This window comes from Carassius auratus, chromosome 26 (genome assembly GCF_003368295.1).
Source record: "Carassius auratus strain Wakin chromosome 26, ASM336829v1, whole genome shotgun sequence".
NCBI classification, from domain to species: domain Eukaryota; kingdom Metazoa; phylum Chordata; class Actinopteri; order Cypriniformes; family Cyprinidae; genus Carassius; species Carassius auratus.
Window position 1 is genome coordinate 23,641,405 of NC_039268.1, and position 18,761 is coordinate 23,660,165.

General features: G+C 36.9%; 2 protein-coding genes across 2 annotated transcripts in view; both read left to right on the forward strand.

Annotated features, from left to right (window-relative positions):
* Window positions 1-11,429, forward strand: part of LOC113044680 (ras GTPase-activating protein 3-like) — a 33,215-nt gene extending 21,786 nt beyond the window's left edge. The window contains exons 9-23 of the mRNA XM_026204855.1: window positions 1,041-1,302; window positions 1,413-1,561; window positions 1,765-1,879; window positions 2,516-2,590; window positions 3,276-3,399; window positions 5,167-5,273; window positions 5,351-5,428; window positions 6,296-6,373; window positions 7,050-7,123; window positions 7,450-7,556; window positions 8,185-8,267; window positions 8,439-8,647; window positions 8,815-8,918; window positions 9,056-9,239; window positions 9,809-11,429. Coding sequence (XP_026060640.1) covers window positions 1,041-1,302; window positions 1,413-1,561; window positions 1,765-1,879; window positions 2,516-2,590; window positions 3,276-3,399; window positions 5,167-5,273; window positions 5,351-5,428; window positions 6,296-6,373; window positions 7,050-7,123; window positions 7,450-7,556; window positions 8,185-8,267; window positions 8,439-8,647; window positions 8,815-8,918; window positions 9,056-9,239; window positions 9,809-9,884 — 1,825 coding nt within the window. The 3' untranslated portion in view covers window positions 9,885-11,429. The remainder of the gene's footprint in view (window positions 1-1,040; window positions 1,303-1,412; window positions 1,562-1,764; window positions 1,880-2,515; window positions 2,591-3,275; window positions 3,400-5,166; window positions 5,274-5,350; window positions 5,429-6,295; window positions 6,374-7,049; window positions 7,124-7,449; window positions 7,557-8,184; window positions 8,268-8,438; window positions 8,648-8,814; window positions 8,919-9,055; window positions 9,240-9,808) is intronic.
* Window positions 11,430-11,993: 564 nt separating this feature from the next.
* The window catches only part of LOC113044681 (vitamin K-dependent protein S-like), a 13,601-nt gene continuing 6,833 nt past the window's right edge, over window positions 11,994-18,761 (forward strand). Inside the window, exons 1-7 of the mRNA XM_026204856.1 lie at window positions 11,994-12,279; window positions 13,706-13,863; window positions 14,011-14,035; window positions 15,400-15,483; window positions 16,155-16,277; window positions 17,230-17,355; window positions 18,670-18,761. The exon at window positions 18,670-18,761 is cut by the window's right edge and continues 37 nt beyond it. Of these exons, the coding sequence (XP_026060641.1) occupies window positions 12,192-12,279; window positions 13,706-13,863; window positions 14,011-14,035; window positions 15,400-15,483; window positions 16,155-16,277; window positions 17,230-17,355; window positions 18,670-18,761 (696 nt within the window). The 5' untranslated portion in view covers window positions 11,994-12,191. The remainder of the gene's footprint in view (window positions 12,280-13,705; window positions 13,864-14,010; window positions 14,036-15,399; window positions 15,484-16,154; window positions 16,278-17,229; window positions 17,356-18,669) is intronic.

The window sequence follows — 18,761 nt, forward strand, 5'->3', positions numbered from 1 at the left end:
ACACTCTCAGTAGTTTAGTTCAGCATCTCTGCGCATCATGAGTCTGATGTGACGCTGACTAACGAGTGATGTTTGTAATCACGTCAGACACATGAGAACATGCAGAGTGAGTGTGTCACATCAGATCGTCGTGAAGGAGGAGAACAGCAGGGATCGAGTCTGGCACCGTCTAATTTCCTTTCGTGATCTGAGATGTGCAATCTGTACTCAGTGAGAACGTCTTGCTCATCTCAAACTCAGACGGAAAGGACATTTGTGCCATTAACAGTGCTATTTAAAATATAATTTGGATACTATTACATATAATTTAAATTTTATTTAAAGTGATTTTAGTTATTTTATGTTTTTATACTGTAGTTGTTATTTATATTTATTTCAGTTTTAGTTACTTTAGTACATAATGTAAAAAATTAAAATTTTTATTATTTTTATATATATTTTAATAGTTATTTCAGTGCATTTAAAAAAAAAGTTTTTTTAATGTTTTAGTTTTAGTTAACTATAATAACCTGTGTACTATTGTATATTTTGAATTATCTTCAATTTTATTTAATTTTAACTTAAAGTTTGAATGATTTCGTTTTTTTTTATAAAGTTCTATATATTTGTGCAATTCTTTTTTTATTTGTCTATATAGTTTTCATTTTTATTCTAGTTTCAGTTAAAGTAAATGAAAATAATGTTGCCTTGGCAATTATCTAAATTAAGTTTTTGCTATTTTAGCATTAATTTATATTATATTGTATATTTTGAATTAGCTTTTTATATTTTAGTTTTAGTAATTATGTTATGTGGGTTTGTAATTTTTATTATTATTTTTTTCTAATTATTTAAAATTTAGCTCATTTTTATTTCACTGTATAATTTTGATACTTCAGATTAAACCTATTTTATAAAAAAAAAAATCAAGTTTAAATTTTTTTACATAAAAACCTAATAAAAGCGTTATATTTTAATTCCAATGACCCAAATGATTTATAGTAATAGCTGTAGTTTCCCTGAGCAGCACTGGTGCTAGTAATGGTGACCTGTGTCTTCAGGGTGGATCTGTGGAACGCCAGCAATCTGAAGTTCGGAAATGAGTTTCTGGGAGAGGTGCGGGTGCCGCTGAAGATGATGGGACAGTCAGGGGTTCACGACGCATGGTACTTCCTACAGCCCAGAAATAACGGCAATAAATCAGTGAAGGCTGATGAGTTGGGCTCGTTACGACTCAACATCATCTACACGGAGGACCATGTGTTCCCCACGGAGCATTATAACCCCCTCCGAGACCTGCTGCTGCAGTCGGCACACCTCCAGGTCAGTGATGAAGACCTAGTATCAGTCTGTCCTGTGTGCTCCAGGGTCACGTTATTGATCAGTCCAGATCTCTCTCTCGTGGTGTTGATTGGGGTGTGTTTGTGTCGCAGCCCGTCTCGGCGTCCGCAGCTCATATCTTGGGCGAGGTGTGTCGTGAGAAGCAGGAGGCGGCCGTTCCTTTGGTGCGACTTTTCCTGCACTACGGCAAAATCGTGCCTTTCCTCAGCGCCATCGCCCACGCCGAGATAAGCCGCACGCAGTGAGTTCACACCAGGGTTACTGGATTACTACTTCTCCTGATAACCCAGTAATGTGATGCGCTACATCTAAATGCATGTAGAACCTATTTAGTCATTTGATTACTTTTTAAATGCATTAATGAGTAGTGTAATCAAATTAGGATTATAAGAATGTAACTTACCCAAAGCTGGTTCAGAATTCACCTTGCTCCCGCGCCTGCAGAGATCCCAACACCATTTTCCGGGGAAACTCGCTGACGTCCAAATGCATCGATGAGACCATGAAGCTGGCGGGGATGCATTACCTGCGCGTCACGCTCAAACCCATCATCGATGAGGTGAGACTCGTTCGTCACCAGCACTGTTTAATGAGTCAGTGATTCAGTTAGACGTTCATAAACACCTGAATGAATCAGCCGATTGAACGAATCAGTTGAACGAATGATTCAGTTTTAAAATCAGTGACTTGCTGCCACCTGCTGGCGGATTTAGTTTCATTTTTTAACGTATCATTTCAGTTGTTTAAATCATGTAATATGTTTATATTTAAAAAACTGTATATTTAAAACATTAATCTCAATATGACTCATGCCAGCTCTGAGCCTAATTTCAAATGGTTTTATTCTACTTATTATTATATTATTTTGAATTAGAAATTTAAAAAAGCTCATAACTATGCATTATTGAATTTGACTTGAAAGATGACATACTTTTAATAAACGCCATTTCAATTGTAAAAAGCAAAGGCCCCTGTAAATCACCTTGTATTAGGAGGGCACATGTTTGATTACTGATTAAAATAATTTTTTTTAAAGAAAAGAAAGGTAGAGCCCTGTGTAACGATGTATCAGATCCATGCATGAGGTCTTAAAGAGACAGTAACATAAATAAACCTGCTGCTCTCTGTCAGACTGTCTATTTATCAGCCACCAAAAATAACCCAAATCTGAGTTTCTGGTGTGGTTTGTCTGTAGATCTGCACGGACCACAAACCCTGTGAGATCGACCCGGTCAAGCTGAAGGAGTCCGAGAACTTGGACACCAATAGGGTGAGTCTAAATATATATATATATATATATATATATATATATATATATATATTTTACACTTCGATTACAACATTACCAAGAATAATTGCTATTATATCTATAATAAAACAAAGCAAATATAACAAAATATTAATAAACACTGTAAAAGAAACTGTCCTCTGTCTGGACTGTTATGATGTCACTTCCTGAGATATAACCCAGCGTTATTTTAGTATTATTTATTAGAGATAGCATGGTTCGCTGAAAAAATCAGTATCAGTATCAAAGTATCTCTTAAAGTGACAGTCTCTATATTAATCGAACAGCAACAACACAGAAATCACTCACTGCTCTTGATTAAAAAGCTTTTGTAACTTTAATAAAGAACAATCTTTAATGTATACATTCAACTATAAGATACTGTTTTACATTTGATTACTTCAATTTTCAATGCATATTACTAATCAAAAATTAAGTTTTGATATATTTACGGAAGGAGATTTACAGAATATCTTCATGGAACATGATCTTTACTTAATATCCTAATGATTTTTGGCGTAAAAGAGAAATGTATAATTGTGACTCATACAGTGTATTGTTGACTATTTCTACAAATATACGTCTGTGACACTGATGACTGCTTCTGTGCTGCAGGGACACTATTATATATGTGTGTGTGTGTGTGTGTGTGTGTGTGTCTCCTCAGGAGAACCTGCATCAGTACGTGGACCGGATCTTTAATGTGATCACCAGCTCGGGTGTGAGCTGCCCGACGGTCATGTGTGACATCTTCTTCTCGCTGAGAGAGTCTGCGGCGTCACGCTTCCAGGGTAAACACTCACAGCAGCAGAAAAGAGCATTAAAACTACACACAGTTACTCTGAAAACTCTTCAGTGACACAAACCTGACGCGAGGGAAGAAGTGCCTTGTTTGCATTCACACTGGACATGAACACAGAAGCAGATTCAGAGCTCTTTTGGTTCATTTTAGTCGTTTTTTGGTTTCAGTCCACTTCTTTTTGAAACCCAGTCAACCTGAATAATAATTATTTTTCTCATTATTAGTTTTCTTTGAGCCTGTCACCTATGGCTTCTTTACATGAACTTGAAATGGAATTAAACATTATTGAAAAATAGATGCTGGAAAACACTAGAAATCTTTCAGTAGTGTTATTATTATTTATATTTTGAATTCATTTTTTTGTATATAGTTTTCATTTGTCGTTTAAATTTTTGGTTTACGTTTTAGTAATTTTAGTACATCAACTCATTGTATTTCAGTTTGTTTCAAATTTTGTTTTCTAATTTCTCATTTAGTTTAAGTTAACAATAACAATTATGTAAAGCTCAAATAAACTGTTAGTTTAGGTTTTGGTTATATTGTTATTTGTCATGTATTTTTATTATTATTATTTAAATATTTCTGTATAGATTAATTAATTTGAATTATTTTAGTATTTCAACTTCAATGCTAAAGCAGAATTTATAATTTCTAAGTAAGTTATAAATTTTTTAAGTTGCTTTCAAGACCATGAATTAAATTTTGTCAGTGTTATACTGCCACCTTCAGATCGCAAGTGAACACTGCAGGGACCCGGATTGGCTTTGTTTTAGTCCATAGGCTTTAGTGAAGAGATCTGTGATGATGATGAAGATGATGGTGATGACAAAGATGGTGATGATGAAGATGGCGGTGAAGATGAAGATGATGGTGGTGATGAATATGACGTTGAAGATGAAGATGCTGGTGATGATGACGATGATGATGGTGATGGTGATGGTGATGAAAATGATGGTGATGATGATGAAGATGGCAGTGATGATGATGGTGATGATAGTGAAGATGATGATGGTGATGATGATGATGATGATGGTGGTGATTATGATTATGAAAATGACGATGATGGAGATGATGACGATGGTGGTGATGGTGATGCTAATGATGATGATGGAGTTGATGATGATGGTGATGATGATGAAATTGATGGTGATGAAGATGACGGTGAAGATGATGGTGGTGATGGTGATGCTAATGATGATGGTGATGATGATGGTGATGATGATGAAGATGACAGTGAAGATTATGGTGGTGATGATGATGAAGATGGCGATGATGATGATGACGGTGAAGATGTTGGTGATGATGATGGTGATAATGATGATGAAAATGATGACGATGGAGATGATGAAGATGGTGGTGATGGTGATGATGATGGAGTTGATGATGATGGTGATGAAGATGACGGTGAAGATAATGGTGGTGATGATGACGATGATGGTTGTGATTATGATGAAAATGACGATGATGGAGATGATGATGGTGGTGATGATGATGACGATGATAATGGTGGTGTGATGATGGTGGTGATGATGAAGATGACGGTGAAGATGTTGGTGACGATGATGGTGATGATGATGAAGATGATGGAGATGATGATGATGACGATGATAATGGTGGTGATGATGGTGATGATGAAGATGACGGTGAAGATGTTGGTGACGATGATGATGATGGTGATAATGGTGGTGATGATGATGATGAAAATGACGATGATGGAGATGATGATGATGATGTGTGTGTGTGTGTGTTTCTGCAGTTGACCCGGATGTGCGGTACACAGCTGTCAGCAGTTTCATCTTCCTCCGTTTCTTTGCTCCTGCCATCCTCTCTCCGAACCTCTTCCACCTGCGTCCGCATCACCCGGTGTGTACCGCTCCTCTCTCTTGTCCATCTAATATTTAACCCCATGTGTTATTCTGATCATTTTTGTCTCTGTAAAGGATCCGTACACGTCTCGGACGCTCACACTCATCTCCAAAACCATCCAAACTCTGGGAAGCCTGGCCAAGTCCAAATCTGTAAGTGAACATTATTAATAGCTGTTTACTGTTACAAATCCTGACGGGCTACACTGTTTGTGAGATTGTGTAATATAAAGCATGTATAATAATAATTCATAGTATCATAATAAAACATTGTAAATGTAAGAGAAATTGTCCTTTATCTGGACTATGATGTCACCTTCTGAAATAAAATCCAGTGTTTATATTCTATTATAATATTAATTAATATTTGAATTACTTATTTTTATATTTTCTGATTTATTTTATATTTAAGTAGTTTTATTATGTGTTTCTGACATTTTTTTTCATATATTTTTATAAAGCTTCAATACATTTTTCTTCCAGTTTTAGTCATTTTTTTAATGTGCTATTTCTATTCATTTTTTTAGATAGATATAACTTCAGTTTTAATCATTGTATTTTGTGCTTTTGACATGTTACTTTTTTTAATATGTTTAATATGTCAATTTTTTATATTTTTATGTGCTTTTGTCATTTAGTAGTTTTTGGGATTTTACTGTATATAGATTTTTAATTATTTTATTTTTCTTTCATTTTTACTTTAACTTATTGTATTTTAGTTTGTTGCAAAGGCAACAATTATTATTATTATAATAATTTGGTTAAAAATACAGTATATTTTGTTGAATATTTAATGTAATATTAATATTTCATTTTATCAGCTTGATTTAAATGACCAAAAACAAACCATTATTTTTAAAAGCAGGTATTGACTTCAACAGAAAGACACATTTTTGCACAAAAGAATACATTTGTAGATTTAATGTTTGTTTGTTTATTTTTATTCTTAACTCATCAAAATGTAGTGATGATGACATGTGGACTGATATTCTGATGAAAGCTCTCGTCTCTCTCTAACAGGCCAATTTCAAAGAGTCCTACATGGCTGCGTTCTACGACTACTTCAACGAGCAGAAGTACGCAGATGCAGTGAAGAACGTGAGTGGCTGTCATATATATATATATATTAGGGTTATCAATCAGTTTCAAATTGTTAATCTAATTAATTGCAAAATAAATTTGACTGTGAAAATACCCAGAAAAGATTATTTAAAGCTATTTTTGTGTTAAATGAGAAAGTATCCAGTAGACATTACAAACTGTAGCTTTGGAAATAAATATTTTGTTTGATTCAACATCAAATAAACATCTAGGCTAAAACATAAACTATGGAACATAAAAGAAGGTAATTTGAGAAACATCTCAGTATTTTTTGTTTGTAGAGTGTAAGTCAGCTTTGTTACCAACAGTCTTCAAAATATATTATTTTATGTTCCACAAAAGAAAGGTTTGAAACACATGAGGGTACTGAAATTATTATTTATTTTTATTATTATAATTATTATTTTTATGAAATGATACACTAAACTAGAAAGTCTTTATGAGATGTTATAAGACATTTGATTCATTCAGGAGTGAACTAAATGACTCTGTATATGAATGGATCTTTGAATCATTGATTCACATGATTTGTTCCAAACACGATTCATTCAGAAACTAAACACCGCTGTGTTGCTCAGAGACCAGTGTTAGAGGGTCACGCTCAGGTGGAAGAGATGTGTTTTTATCTGTTTCTTGAATATATGTGGTGTGTGTGTGTGTGTGTGTGTCGCAGTTCCTGGATCTGATCTCATCCTCGGCCCGCTGGGATCAGAAGAGCATCGAGACGCCCATCATGCTGAAGGAAGGGTGAGAGACGCTCACACACCTCACAGCTCACTGTGTTAGTGCCAGACCAATCAGCATGTGTGTGTGTGTGTGTGTGTGTGTGTGTTTCTCTGCTGGACGCAGGAGTGTTAAACTCCTTATTAAGAGGTTTGATGCCAAAGGCTCTGGCAGGTAAGCTGCCACTGTGACCTTTGACCCTTGACCTCCTGACCCCTGCCGTAGCCTCCTCAGTGTCTCGGTTGTTCTCCTGACGTTCCAGCTGGTCTCTCCCTTTAGCAGTGTATCAAACACAAGCACAGTAATAGTGTAGTGCTTCTGTTCAGTCTGGTTCTCCTCTGACCTTCCAGATTCATGATCAAACGAGCTCAAGGGAGAAACCGCTTCGGTCTGAAGAACTTCAAGAAGAGATGGTTCCGGCTGACCAACCACGAGTTCACCTACCACAGAACCAAAGGTAACGCAGAAGGTTTGTCCCAAACTCTGGCTACAGGTGTGTGAGGCGTCTGCTGTTCATCATCAACATCAGCTCTGATACAGATCAAAATAACATTTGAGCTGGTGACTACTGTAAAAAACGGTGATTCTCGTTGATGCATTCATTGTTCAAATAAAAAATAAAAATATAAAATATATGTATTTTTAAAATGATAATAGAAATAGAAATAATGGCAAATATACAGTTCATTTGAAAAAATTCGGGTCAGTAAGATTAAAAAAAAATGTATCAGATCATGTGACACTGAAGACTGGAGGAGTGATGCTGGAAATACAGCGGAGCATCACAGAAATAAATTACACTTTAACACAGATTCACTCAGAAAACCGCTGATTTACATTACAATAATATTTCATAATTTTTAACATGAAAACATGAAAAAGTATTATCGATCCCAAAGACATAAAAAGTCATGAAAACAGTCATTTATAGGTCAAAGTGATTTTTAAAAAGGTGTAGTGGACACCAGAGACAAAGACTGAGCAGAAAACAGTGGTATACAAGAATCAATCAAGCGTTGTGTTGTGTTGTTGTTGATGTGTGTGTGTGGTCAGCAGTGCTGATGTGTGTCTGTGGTTGTGTCCAGGAGAAGGCCCTCTGTGCAGCATCCCTATTGAGAACATCCTGGCCGTAGAGAGACTCGAGGAAGAGTCCTTCAAAATGAAGAACGTAAGAGAAACCACTTCAGATTCACATCAGTGTCCTGCAGCACAGAAGAGTCATCAGTGTCACAGACGTATATCTGTAGAAATAGACAACAATACACTGTATGAGTCACATCACACCGGGGTCAGATGTGATAGTGTCACAGACGTCACAGTGCTGTGGTTTCTCCTGCAGATGTTCCAGGTCATCCAGCCAGAGAGGGCGCTCTACATCCAGGCCAATAACTGTGTGGAGGCGCGCGACTGGATCAACATCCTGACCAAAGTCAGTCAGTGTAACCGCAAGCGTCTGAGCACCTACCACCCGTCGGCGTTCCTCAACGGACACTGGCTCTGCTGCAAGCTGTGTGCGGACACGGCTCCGGGCTGCACGCCCTGCACGGGGTGAGTCTCCACAACACTTCCACTGTTACACTCCTCACCAGCGTTCTTCAGATTCATGTGCTGCCGATTTATGGATGCAAATAAGTGCACGTGTTGTAATTAGATGAAGCTTTATTTTAGAGCACGTGTAATGCAGAAACGTTTGTGTCTGTGTTTCTGTGCTTCAGGGGACTTCCTGCTAACATCCAGCTGGATGTAGACGGAGACCGAGAGACGGAGCGGATCTTCTCGCTCTACAGCACATACATGACCAAACTAGTTAAGATGCAGGGTGAGTGAGAGTGAACACACTACTGAGTGACCACTACACATCAACCCTCATGCCTGTGACACACACCTATCCAAAGTGATTGGCACTGCACTGTCACGGTTGAGGACATTATAACATGATCTGCTCTGTCCATCCAGAGGCGTGTGGCAGTAAGTCTGTGTACGACGGTCCCGAGCAGGAGGAATACTCCACGTTTGTGATCGATGACCCGCAGGAGACGTATAAAACCCTGAGACTCGTCATCTCAGCCGTGCAGACACTGGAGCAGCAGCACACGCAGTACAAACGAGACAAGTTCAGGAAGACCAAGTACGGCAGCCAGTGAGTACCACAGAGCCAATGCACATCGTTTCATCTTAATATCCTCATGCCTTAAACTTGCATTCAACATATTAGAGCTGTGCGATAAAACAAGTAAAACTGAAATAAAATAACTAATAGAAATAGGCCAATAGAAATAGCCAGAAACACTGAAATAAAGATAAATGAAATAAAAATGACAAAAGCACACAGTATAATGTGACTAAAACTTAAAATACAAATAAAGAGAAATAGAACTATTGGTAAAAATCTAATAGAAATGACAAAAACATAAGAAAATTGCTACACCCTAAAAACAGAGGCAAATAGAAAGATTAAAAAGGTAATAAACATGAAAAAAAGCATGTAATATTACTAAAACTTAAATAAGAACAATGACGAGCAAAAGCACATAAACTAAAATTAAATTGAAAACTGAAAATATTAAATAAAATCAAAGTCAAAATATTAATGCGTACTATAATAGTATATAAAGAATCCTAAAATAACACTTGATTAAAAGAACAGTACTTGTGACTGTCTGATTCACTTTATTTAATGTCTATAAACGTAAGTTACTGTGTTTACAGGGAACATCCAATCGGTGATAAGAGCTTCCAGTGCTACACCCGCCAGCAGTCAGAAAGCTCCACCTACTCCATCTGACCACGCCCACTGCAGACACCGCGCCATCTCCACGGCAACAGACTCGTCTCAGACAGGAAGCTCACCTCTGGTGTTTTCATATGGTTTTAACCAATCAGCAGCCGGCATGCAGCTCCGTGGACGATGTAGCTCTGCCTCGCGGCACGGTTTGGCGTTTGCTGATGTTTTTAAGCTCGGAGACGAGCAGACGTCCTCTAGCTGTGGATGTTTTATAAACGGAGTATTGGACCACAGGACAGACTCCACAATCGTTTGGTTGGTGGATGTGAGAGCTCCGTCCACACGCGTCCAGTATTGGTGTCACGCCTGCAGAAGCAGCGCTGCATTGTGGGAAATGTGTGTCTTACAGCATGCAGATGTCCTCGTCCCAGACGTGTCCAGCATGTGGTGACGCTGATGGTTTGTGGGTCCAGTTGTGTTCAGAATCACACTTGTGTTTTTATACATTCTCATGTCACACTTCCTGTAAATTCACTGATATCCTGCCCTGGTTACAGTGTGTGTGTGTGTGTGTGTGTGAGAATCAGAAATGAGGGCTCATGTGTGTGTTTCATTGATTAATTATGAATAATAATTCCCAGTTCATCACATCACACTTTACAGAGATGTTTAATACGGTTGTGATTATTTTGATGCATTTGATGAAACCTGTCTTAGATCATGTCCTGCTCAGATTTCACCCTTAAATCATATTATAGATAAATCATATAATATTGAAAAATACTAAATATATTTCTAATAATAATTAATATTATGTTAATTATATAAAAAAACATTATATACTATAAAGAAAAATAATGTTATGTATCTGTATGTATTGTACAAGCATTAATACATTTTCAAGACAAACACATTTAACCCCCAAATTCACATTATTTAAAAAAAAGAATTACTGTAATGTACGGTAGACCATTAAAAATAATGTAAAAGGTATTTGTCTTTTAGTCCAACAGTTCAGACTTTTTTCCCAGGCTTGAGTTGATATCTCTCCCTTATGTGTTTTTATCTTGCAATCTGTTTTTATTTTTTTTGCAATTTTGACTTTCTCAGAATTGTGAAATAAAAAGTAATTAACTTTTTTACTGCTTTATCCCGTGGCAGAATCAAGCTTCCATAGTAAAGTAAAAAACCCTGATGCTTAATATTGTTCATGGGGAGAATCATCAGATTTTCTTCAGATTTTGGGGTGAAACATGAGCTGGAGATTCCACGCTTGTATTCTTCTGTTAGTACGGTGTTGTATTTTTAACACAGTTCTTGTGTTTCTGTACGTAACTCAGTGATGCATGTTTCAGTGCGTAGATGTTTTAAAACAGCCCTGTTTTCTTGCTCAAATGAATTACTATTTATTTTTATATTGCAGAATAATGTTTTTGTGGGAACAGTAAATCAAACCAGAAGCGCACAGTATGAAGTATGCAATAATGTGAGCTGTGAGTAATTGTGTGTTTGATCTGTAATTACTGAAGCAGAAGTGTGTGTACAGACCAGCCACTGAACCAGACACACGTCTCTCCTTTCTCCAAATGAAGGCAATAGCAAAGAGATCCGAGTCCGAGTCTTTATTCTTCTCAAAAACAAACATAAAAGAGATCAAAATGACTTGTGGAAAAAGATGCAATATTGTTGTTTTTGATGTCAATCCCTTACAGAAATGATCCATGGCTGTTGCCATACTGATTACCATTTGTACAACCACAGTTTTACTACAAATACCACGGTTAAACTATGGCTAGAGTTAAAAAATCATGTTTAAACTATAGTAACCATGGTGTTTTGCTTTTATTTATAATAAAACCAAGGTAAATTTTTTCATCCTAAGGGATGGATTTTACTGATCAACTAATTGAGGGCAAGTTTTTACAATGTGGAGCAGCTCAGAAGGTTCTTGAGGAATGAGTTCATACTGAGATCTGAGCAACAAAGTAACATTGTTTCTAAAAAATAGCGCCATTTACAAAGTAACATTGTAGCTGCTGCTTTGATCTTCTTTGTTTTCTTTTAGTTTCTTTTGTTTGATCAGTGAGTCAAATGCGAACTTTTAACTGCGTAAATATATTAAGAAGTTGAATTAATTATTTATTAAGAACAAATGAGCTGCAATTCCTGTTACATAATTTCCTTTTGATTTGAGTGTGTCCAGCCGCCTGCCTGAGCGCACTGACCAGCTGAGGGCTACTAGTTTACCCATGGTTAACCCATACTGGCCAGTCATGAGCTTGTGGCCGAACTAGAGGAACGTGAAGAGGAAGAAGCCCGTGTTTGAGTTCGGTTCTGAGCGTGTCGTGTCGGAGAGAGAGCGGGAGCATGCGGAGGCTGTGTGCGGCGCGGAGGCGCTCTCTGCTCGGCCTCGTGCTGCTGCTGCTGCGCGCTGAACTCTGCGGATCACAGCGCTGTGAGTACGACACAAACTCACCCATAAAGATGAAAACATTCACTTTACCAACAGTTTACTGACTGTCACACTGTGATTAAAAGCGTCCAGGAACCGTTACTTTGATCAGTCGTTTGTTCAGCAGTATTTACCTTTACATTTCCCACTGTTTACACCAAAGTATTTGGTTCATTTTACTCCCAAACTGTGGCAACTTGGTATTTATCGCCAAGAAATGAATCAAAATGCTAGAGAGAGTTTTTAAAGCAGATCTCGCAGTAGTATTGTGGGTGTAAAGCACAAACAATATAGTACATGTTGTAGTTTAGAGGAAAATGTACGATGGTTGCCATATATATAAAAAAAAATTGTTTGACTATGTACATGTTTTTGTTTAGTTTCGTGTTTCTGAAAATAACGCAACATTGAAAGCAACGTTGTAGCATAGTTTCCTAAAGTAACGATATTTACAGAATGAACAGTATCTGTTTCCGAAACCGTTCCATTGTTGCAGTGTCACAAAAGTAACTGAAAGTGTTTCTAAAGTAAACAGTATTTACAAAGTAACACTTTTAGCGTTCAACAGTGTTACAAAGAAGTAACAAAGTAGCAGTGTGTCTAAAAATAACAGAATTTACAAAGCAACAACATTACATTGTTTACAAAATAACGGCATTTACTAATTAAAAATGTTGCAGTGTACAAAAGTAGCTGTTTCTAAAAAAAAATTAAATAAAAATTAAAAGATTTCAGAAAGTAACAATGTTTACAAAATAACAGCATTTGTGTAGTAACAATGTTGCAGTGTTTTACAAAAGTAACAAACAAACATTCAGTCATAAGGGTCAATAATAATAAAAAAAGATCTATACATCATCTGAACGCTGAATAAATCATCTCTCCAGTGATGTCTGGTTTGTTCGGAGGACAATATTTGAGAATCTGGAATCTGAGGGAGCAATAAAATCTAAATATTGAGAAAATCATCTTTAAAGTTGTTCAGATGAAGTTCTTAAGCAATGCATATTACTAATCAAACAGTAAGTTTTGATATATTTACAGTAGGAGATTTACAAAATATCTTCACGGTACATGATCTTTACTGAATATCCTAATGATTTTTGGCATAAAAGAGAAATGTATCATTTTGACCCATACTTTGTATTATTGGCCTCTGTGCTGCAGGGTCGTGTGTATAGACCGACCCGATCAGTCTGAAATATTGGCTGATAACGACACAGAAGCTTTAGCTTTGAAAAACCTAGAGATGAATGATTACATGTTTTCAGTATTTTTGAGTAAATGTTGTGTATAATATCCATAACTTGTGTATGCACTGATTGACCACTAAAACCGCTGTATTACCATGGTGTTTGGTGAAATGCCATCTCAATTGAAAGGTTCAGTAAGTGACGTGAAGGTGTGATGATGTGTGTCTCGTGTCCAGTTCTCTCACAGAATAAAGCGTCTCAGTTCCTGCTGCGACACAGACGAGCTAACACTCTGTTTGAGGAGAGCAAGAAAGGAAACCTGGAGCGCGAGTGCATCGAGGAGCTGTGCAATAAAGAGGAGGCGCGGGAAATCTTTGAGAACAATCTGGAAACGGTGAGTTCTGTCTCCTGTTGAACGCTGGAGAAGAGAAGCTGAACACTCCTCAGCAATAAAGAAATGAAGCACTAATGTTACTTTATCACACTGGTAATAGATCACTGGGAATAATCTCATGATGACATGTGTTCTCTGCTCTTCCAGGAATATTTCTATCCCAAGTATGTCGGTAAGTCGCACTTCCAGTAATCCACAGCGTGTACAGTGGCTCGGAAACTGATTGCTAACATCACTGGAACTGAATGAGAAGAGACCAACAAAACACACTCCGAGTCACTTTATTCCTTTCTAACAGAAAACCCATTTACATTCATAGACTAAGAGATGATTAATCACAGCACATCAACACAGGAATTTCTGGAATGCTGTTTAAATATGCAAATGAGGCATCATCTAATTAAACGAGCAGTAATTAGCATAGATTTCCAGCATGTAGATCTGAAGATTGGATAAAGTCAGGCTCATAGTTCTTGTTTGATTCTGTCGTCATATTAGAAGAGATTCTCTTTTTATCGCTCCATGAATCAGAAAATGCTGTCAACAAGCAGAAAACCGTCAAGTTTTTAGGAGGACAATGTTGTAGAAATCAGTGTGAATGAAATACGAACAGATCTTCAGAGCATATTTTGCCGTTGTAAGAGAAAAACTCTTTGGAGATTGAAATCTACAGACACAAATAGACAAAGCGCAGTAAAATCAACACTTCAGTGTGTATTTAGGAAAGTTTCCTTTTTCTAGTCCAAAAGAAAAGATGACAAAACAGAATAAAAAAAGACAAATGCTTGAAAACACAGGTTTTGCCTGCAGTGTCTTAACTCAAAAAAAAAATGATGATAGCATTGGTGCAGATTTTCCCTGAATGAAACTATCGTTCAGTAGCAGCTTGTTAGGAAATGTTTATTTTTTTCAATTTAGATCTCTTATTTTCATACAGAAAAAAATACAGTCATACAGATAAAACATTTTCATACAGATACATAGTGAGATTGAGAACCTGATCCTGAACTGAATGAAGAGCTTGTGTTATTTTGCTTCAGATTGAAATTGTAATGGTTTATGACACGGACTGACTGAAGCATGTGTGTGTGTGTGTCTGTGTGTCTGTGTGTGTATGTGTGTGTGTCTGTGTGTCTGTGTGTGTGTGTGTGTGTGTGTGTGTGTGTGTCTGTGTGTGTGTGTTTGTCTGTCTGTGTGTGTGTGTGTGTGTGTGTGTGTGTGTGTCTGTCTGTGTGTGTCTTTCTGTGTGTGTGTCTTTCTGTGTGTTTGTGTGTGTGTGTCTGTGTGTGTGTGTGTGTGTGTCTGTCTGTGTGTGTGTCTGTGTGTGTGTCTGTCTGTCTGTGTGTCTGTCTGTGTGTGTGTGTCTTTCTGTGTGTGTGTGTGTGTCTGTGTGTCTGTGTGTGTGTGTGTGTGTGTCTGTGTGTCTTTGGATGTGTGTGTGTGTCTGTGTGTGTGTGTGTGTGTGTGTCTGTGTGTGTCTGTGTGTCTTTGGATGTGTGTCTGTGTCTGTGTGTGTGTGTGTGTGTGTGTGTGTAGTGTGTCTGGGCTCCCACCGCGTCGGGATCAACGTTCCAAACTCTGAGCCTGGAATCCCTCAGAACCTGCGCACCTGTGTTCAAGGTGATGTAGTGTTATCTTCAGGGTTATTCCTCTGTCCTCTCTGTAACCCACTGCAAAGTGCGCTTTTTGCTGCACACTAATTTTGCACTTGATATACTAAAAATTATTCTTTATTACATCTTAAGATCAGCTGTGCTTTTTTGGGACTCTGTGAATAAAAACTTAAATGCACTTTTAACACTCTCTGGATCTGAAAATGTGAAACTGGAGCACAGAACAGTCATAAGGGTCAATTTTTGGAAATTGAGATTCATGCATCATCTGAAGCTGAATAATCATCTCTCCAGTGATGTGTGGTTTGTTCGGAGGACAATATTAGAAAATCTGGAATCTGAGGGAGCAAAAAAAATCTAAATATTGAGAAAATCATCTTTAAAGTTGTTCAGATGAAGTTCTTAGCAATGCATATTACTAATCAGAAATGAAGTTTTGATATTTATGGTAAGACATTTACAAAATATCTTCATGGAACATGGTGTCTCAAAACAGCACAGTTAATCTTGAGATGTACTAAAGAATATTTTTTAAGTATAAAATAAATAAATAAATGCATAAATAGAGCACTTTAAGCGTACATTTTTGTTTCTGAACCTGGGAATAGATGCTTGGTAATAAAGCTCTCGGTGAGGTCTGACTTGTGCAGTTGTGTGAGTGTGAAGTGTGTGTTTCAGAGATCAGTAACCAGTGTCTGCCGCTGCCGTGTCACACGGACGGTTACGAGCGCTGTGTGGACGGTCAGGGCTCCTTCACCTGTGTGTGTAAGGCCGGATGGACGGGTCAGCGCTGTGAGCGGGGTGAGATGAGCACAGACAGCACAGAGAGGATTCAGACACACGCTTTGATTTCATTCAATGTTTTATTCAAGTAAAGTGACCTCTTTGATTATGTGACGTGACGAGCTTAGATTACATATCGAGCACTAATCTCATCTGTGCATTAGCTCCACTTATGTTAATACAGTTTATTAATTAAGGCAAAGCAAGTTAAGTGACTTGTTAACACAGTTGTTGAGAATAATGGTCATCTTGTGTGCATTTATCTGGAGCAGATATTATAACACCAATGAAAAATGCATAAATATAGAGAAAAATATCGGTAAAGCCAATTATCGGTCAATTTCTAATTAATTACAAGTGTGAACATTTTCTTTAATCCTTCCTTTAAGCTTTCTTTAATTCTTTAGTTGTTTAATGCTTTTTAAAAGTTTATACATTTTTCCTAATAACTTACAATAGTATATCTTTTTAAAATTTATAATAAAACTAAGTTACATGTTCCAAATCCAATAGTATTATACAATTACGACTGAATATATAACAATTTAATTTAAAGCACCTTTGGAAATTTCATAAAAAAATTAAAAACGTATACAAAGATGCAAGTGTAATAATGAAAACGTACCCGATATGCTTTATTTATTCATCATCGTTTACAAATAGAGGTAGAGAGATTTCCTTCACATCACCATCCTTCTCCAACCAATGTCTGGAGCCCATAATGCATCATAATAACAAATTCACAGGACTTGAATGCATCATATCAGTGAGGTCATGGGTTCGATTCCCAAATAATGCATGACCCAATCAGATGCAGTGCAGCTCAGTTTGGATAAAAGCATCTGACAAATACATAAAAGTAAATAATGCATTTGCATGCATAAGTTACAACCTGCTCAGAAGTCAGTTCTAGTGGTGCACAGATGATGATGATTATTTATATTTATTTGATTGACTCGTTTGCTCACAGATATTAATGAGTGTGAAGACCCAGAATTCCCTGCGGGCTGCAGCCAGACGTGTCACAATCTTCCCGGCAGCTTCAAGTGCGGCTGTGACAAGGGCTTCTACATCCACAACAACATCCAGTGCATCGGTGAGGGTCACTCACAGGTCAGAGGTCAGAGGTCAGAGGTCAGGGCTGGCTTCATGTCTGCCAGACGAGTGCGAGCTTCAGCAGCTCTTCCAGGAATCCTGGGATCTTCCTGTTTTAGAGAAACATGATTCCCTCCAGCTGTGAGGTCCAGCGTTCAGATTTAAACCACACACACACACACACACACACACACACACACACACACACACACACACACTTGAAGGTTCATTATGTAACAGTGTTTTGAAGCCTCAGACTCTGTTTCCCTCTGGCGGGAACTAATGTTCCTGTGACTTTATCTGCAGGATCCACAATGCCGTGCATGTGATTGTGTTCACTCAAATCTTTCCTCATGTTAGAATAACAGCGCAGTGATGAAATCACACCAGTGGAATTCTGGGAATAATCAAAACAAATCTGTGACTAGATTGCAGCTCTGTTCTTCGTGAGGTGCATGCTGGGATACTAGTGAAGGAGAACGTGTGCTGAGTGATTCCTGATGCTTTTCAGTGCAGCTTTCAGCTAGATATTAAAGCAACGTTTTCTTTTAGTTAAAGTTGAACTACTAAAAATAACTCAATAAACTAAAACTAATCCGTGAAAATACTATATGGATGTGAAAAAAAAACAAAAAAGAAATGACGAGAACACAAACTTCATTCATTTGAAATTTCACAAAAAGTATAATAGGATCTAAGTAATTCTAAAATAACCACAATTAATTTGAGTGTAAATCCTAAACTTATTTGAATAAAAATTAATACATGATAATAATTAAATTGACAAAAAAACACAAAATAAAATTAAGACTACTAAAGAAAAAATGAAAACAGAAAATATACAAATGAAATTTTCTTCGTAATATGAAGAGCATCTAAATGATGCCAAATTAACATCATTTGTTTTAAGTTAATATGCATTTATTTTTTTATATATATTTATGCCTATTATTAAATCTTATTTTATTTCAGCTTGTTGGCAAGAAGGTATTTCTTATTTTTGTTCAAAACTAAGTAAATAAAATAAAACCTATCAATAATTAAATATTTAACAATAACTGAATACTATTTTTTTTAAATGACAAAGGCACAGGAAAAATTATATATATATTATAGCATATACATTATACAAACATATATACATTATATACATATATTTTTTATATAAAAAATGTATATAATTTAATTTTTAATATGATACAATGATACTTAATAACCCTGTTGCTGATGTTTGTATATTACAGTGTGTTTATAGATCTGTGTGTGTGTGTGTGTGTGTGTGTGTGTGTGTGTGTGTGTGTGTGTGTGATTGCAGATATCAACGAGTGTAGCCAGTTCCTCGGAGTGTGTAAGGAACCTGCTCAGTGTGTGAACGCTCCGGGAACGTTCGAGTGCCGCTGTCCGCTG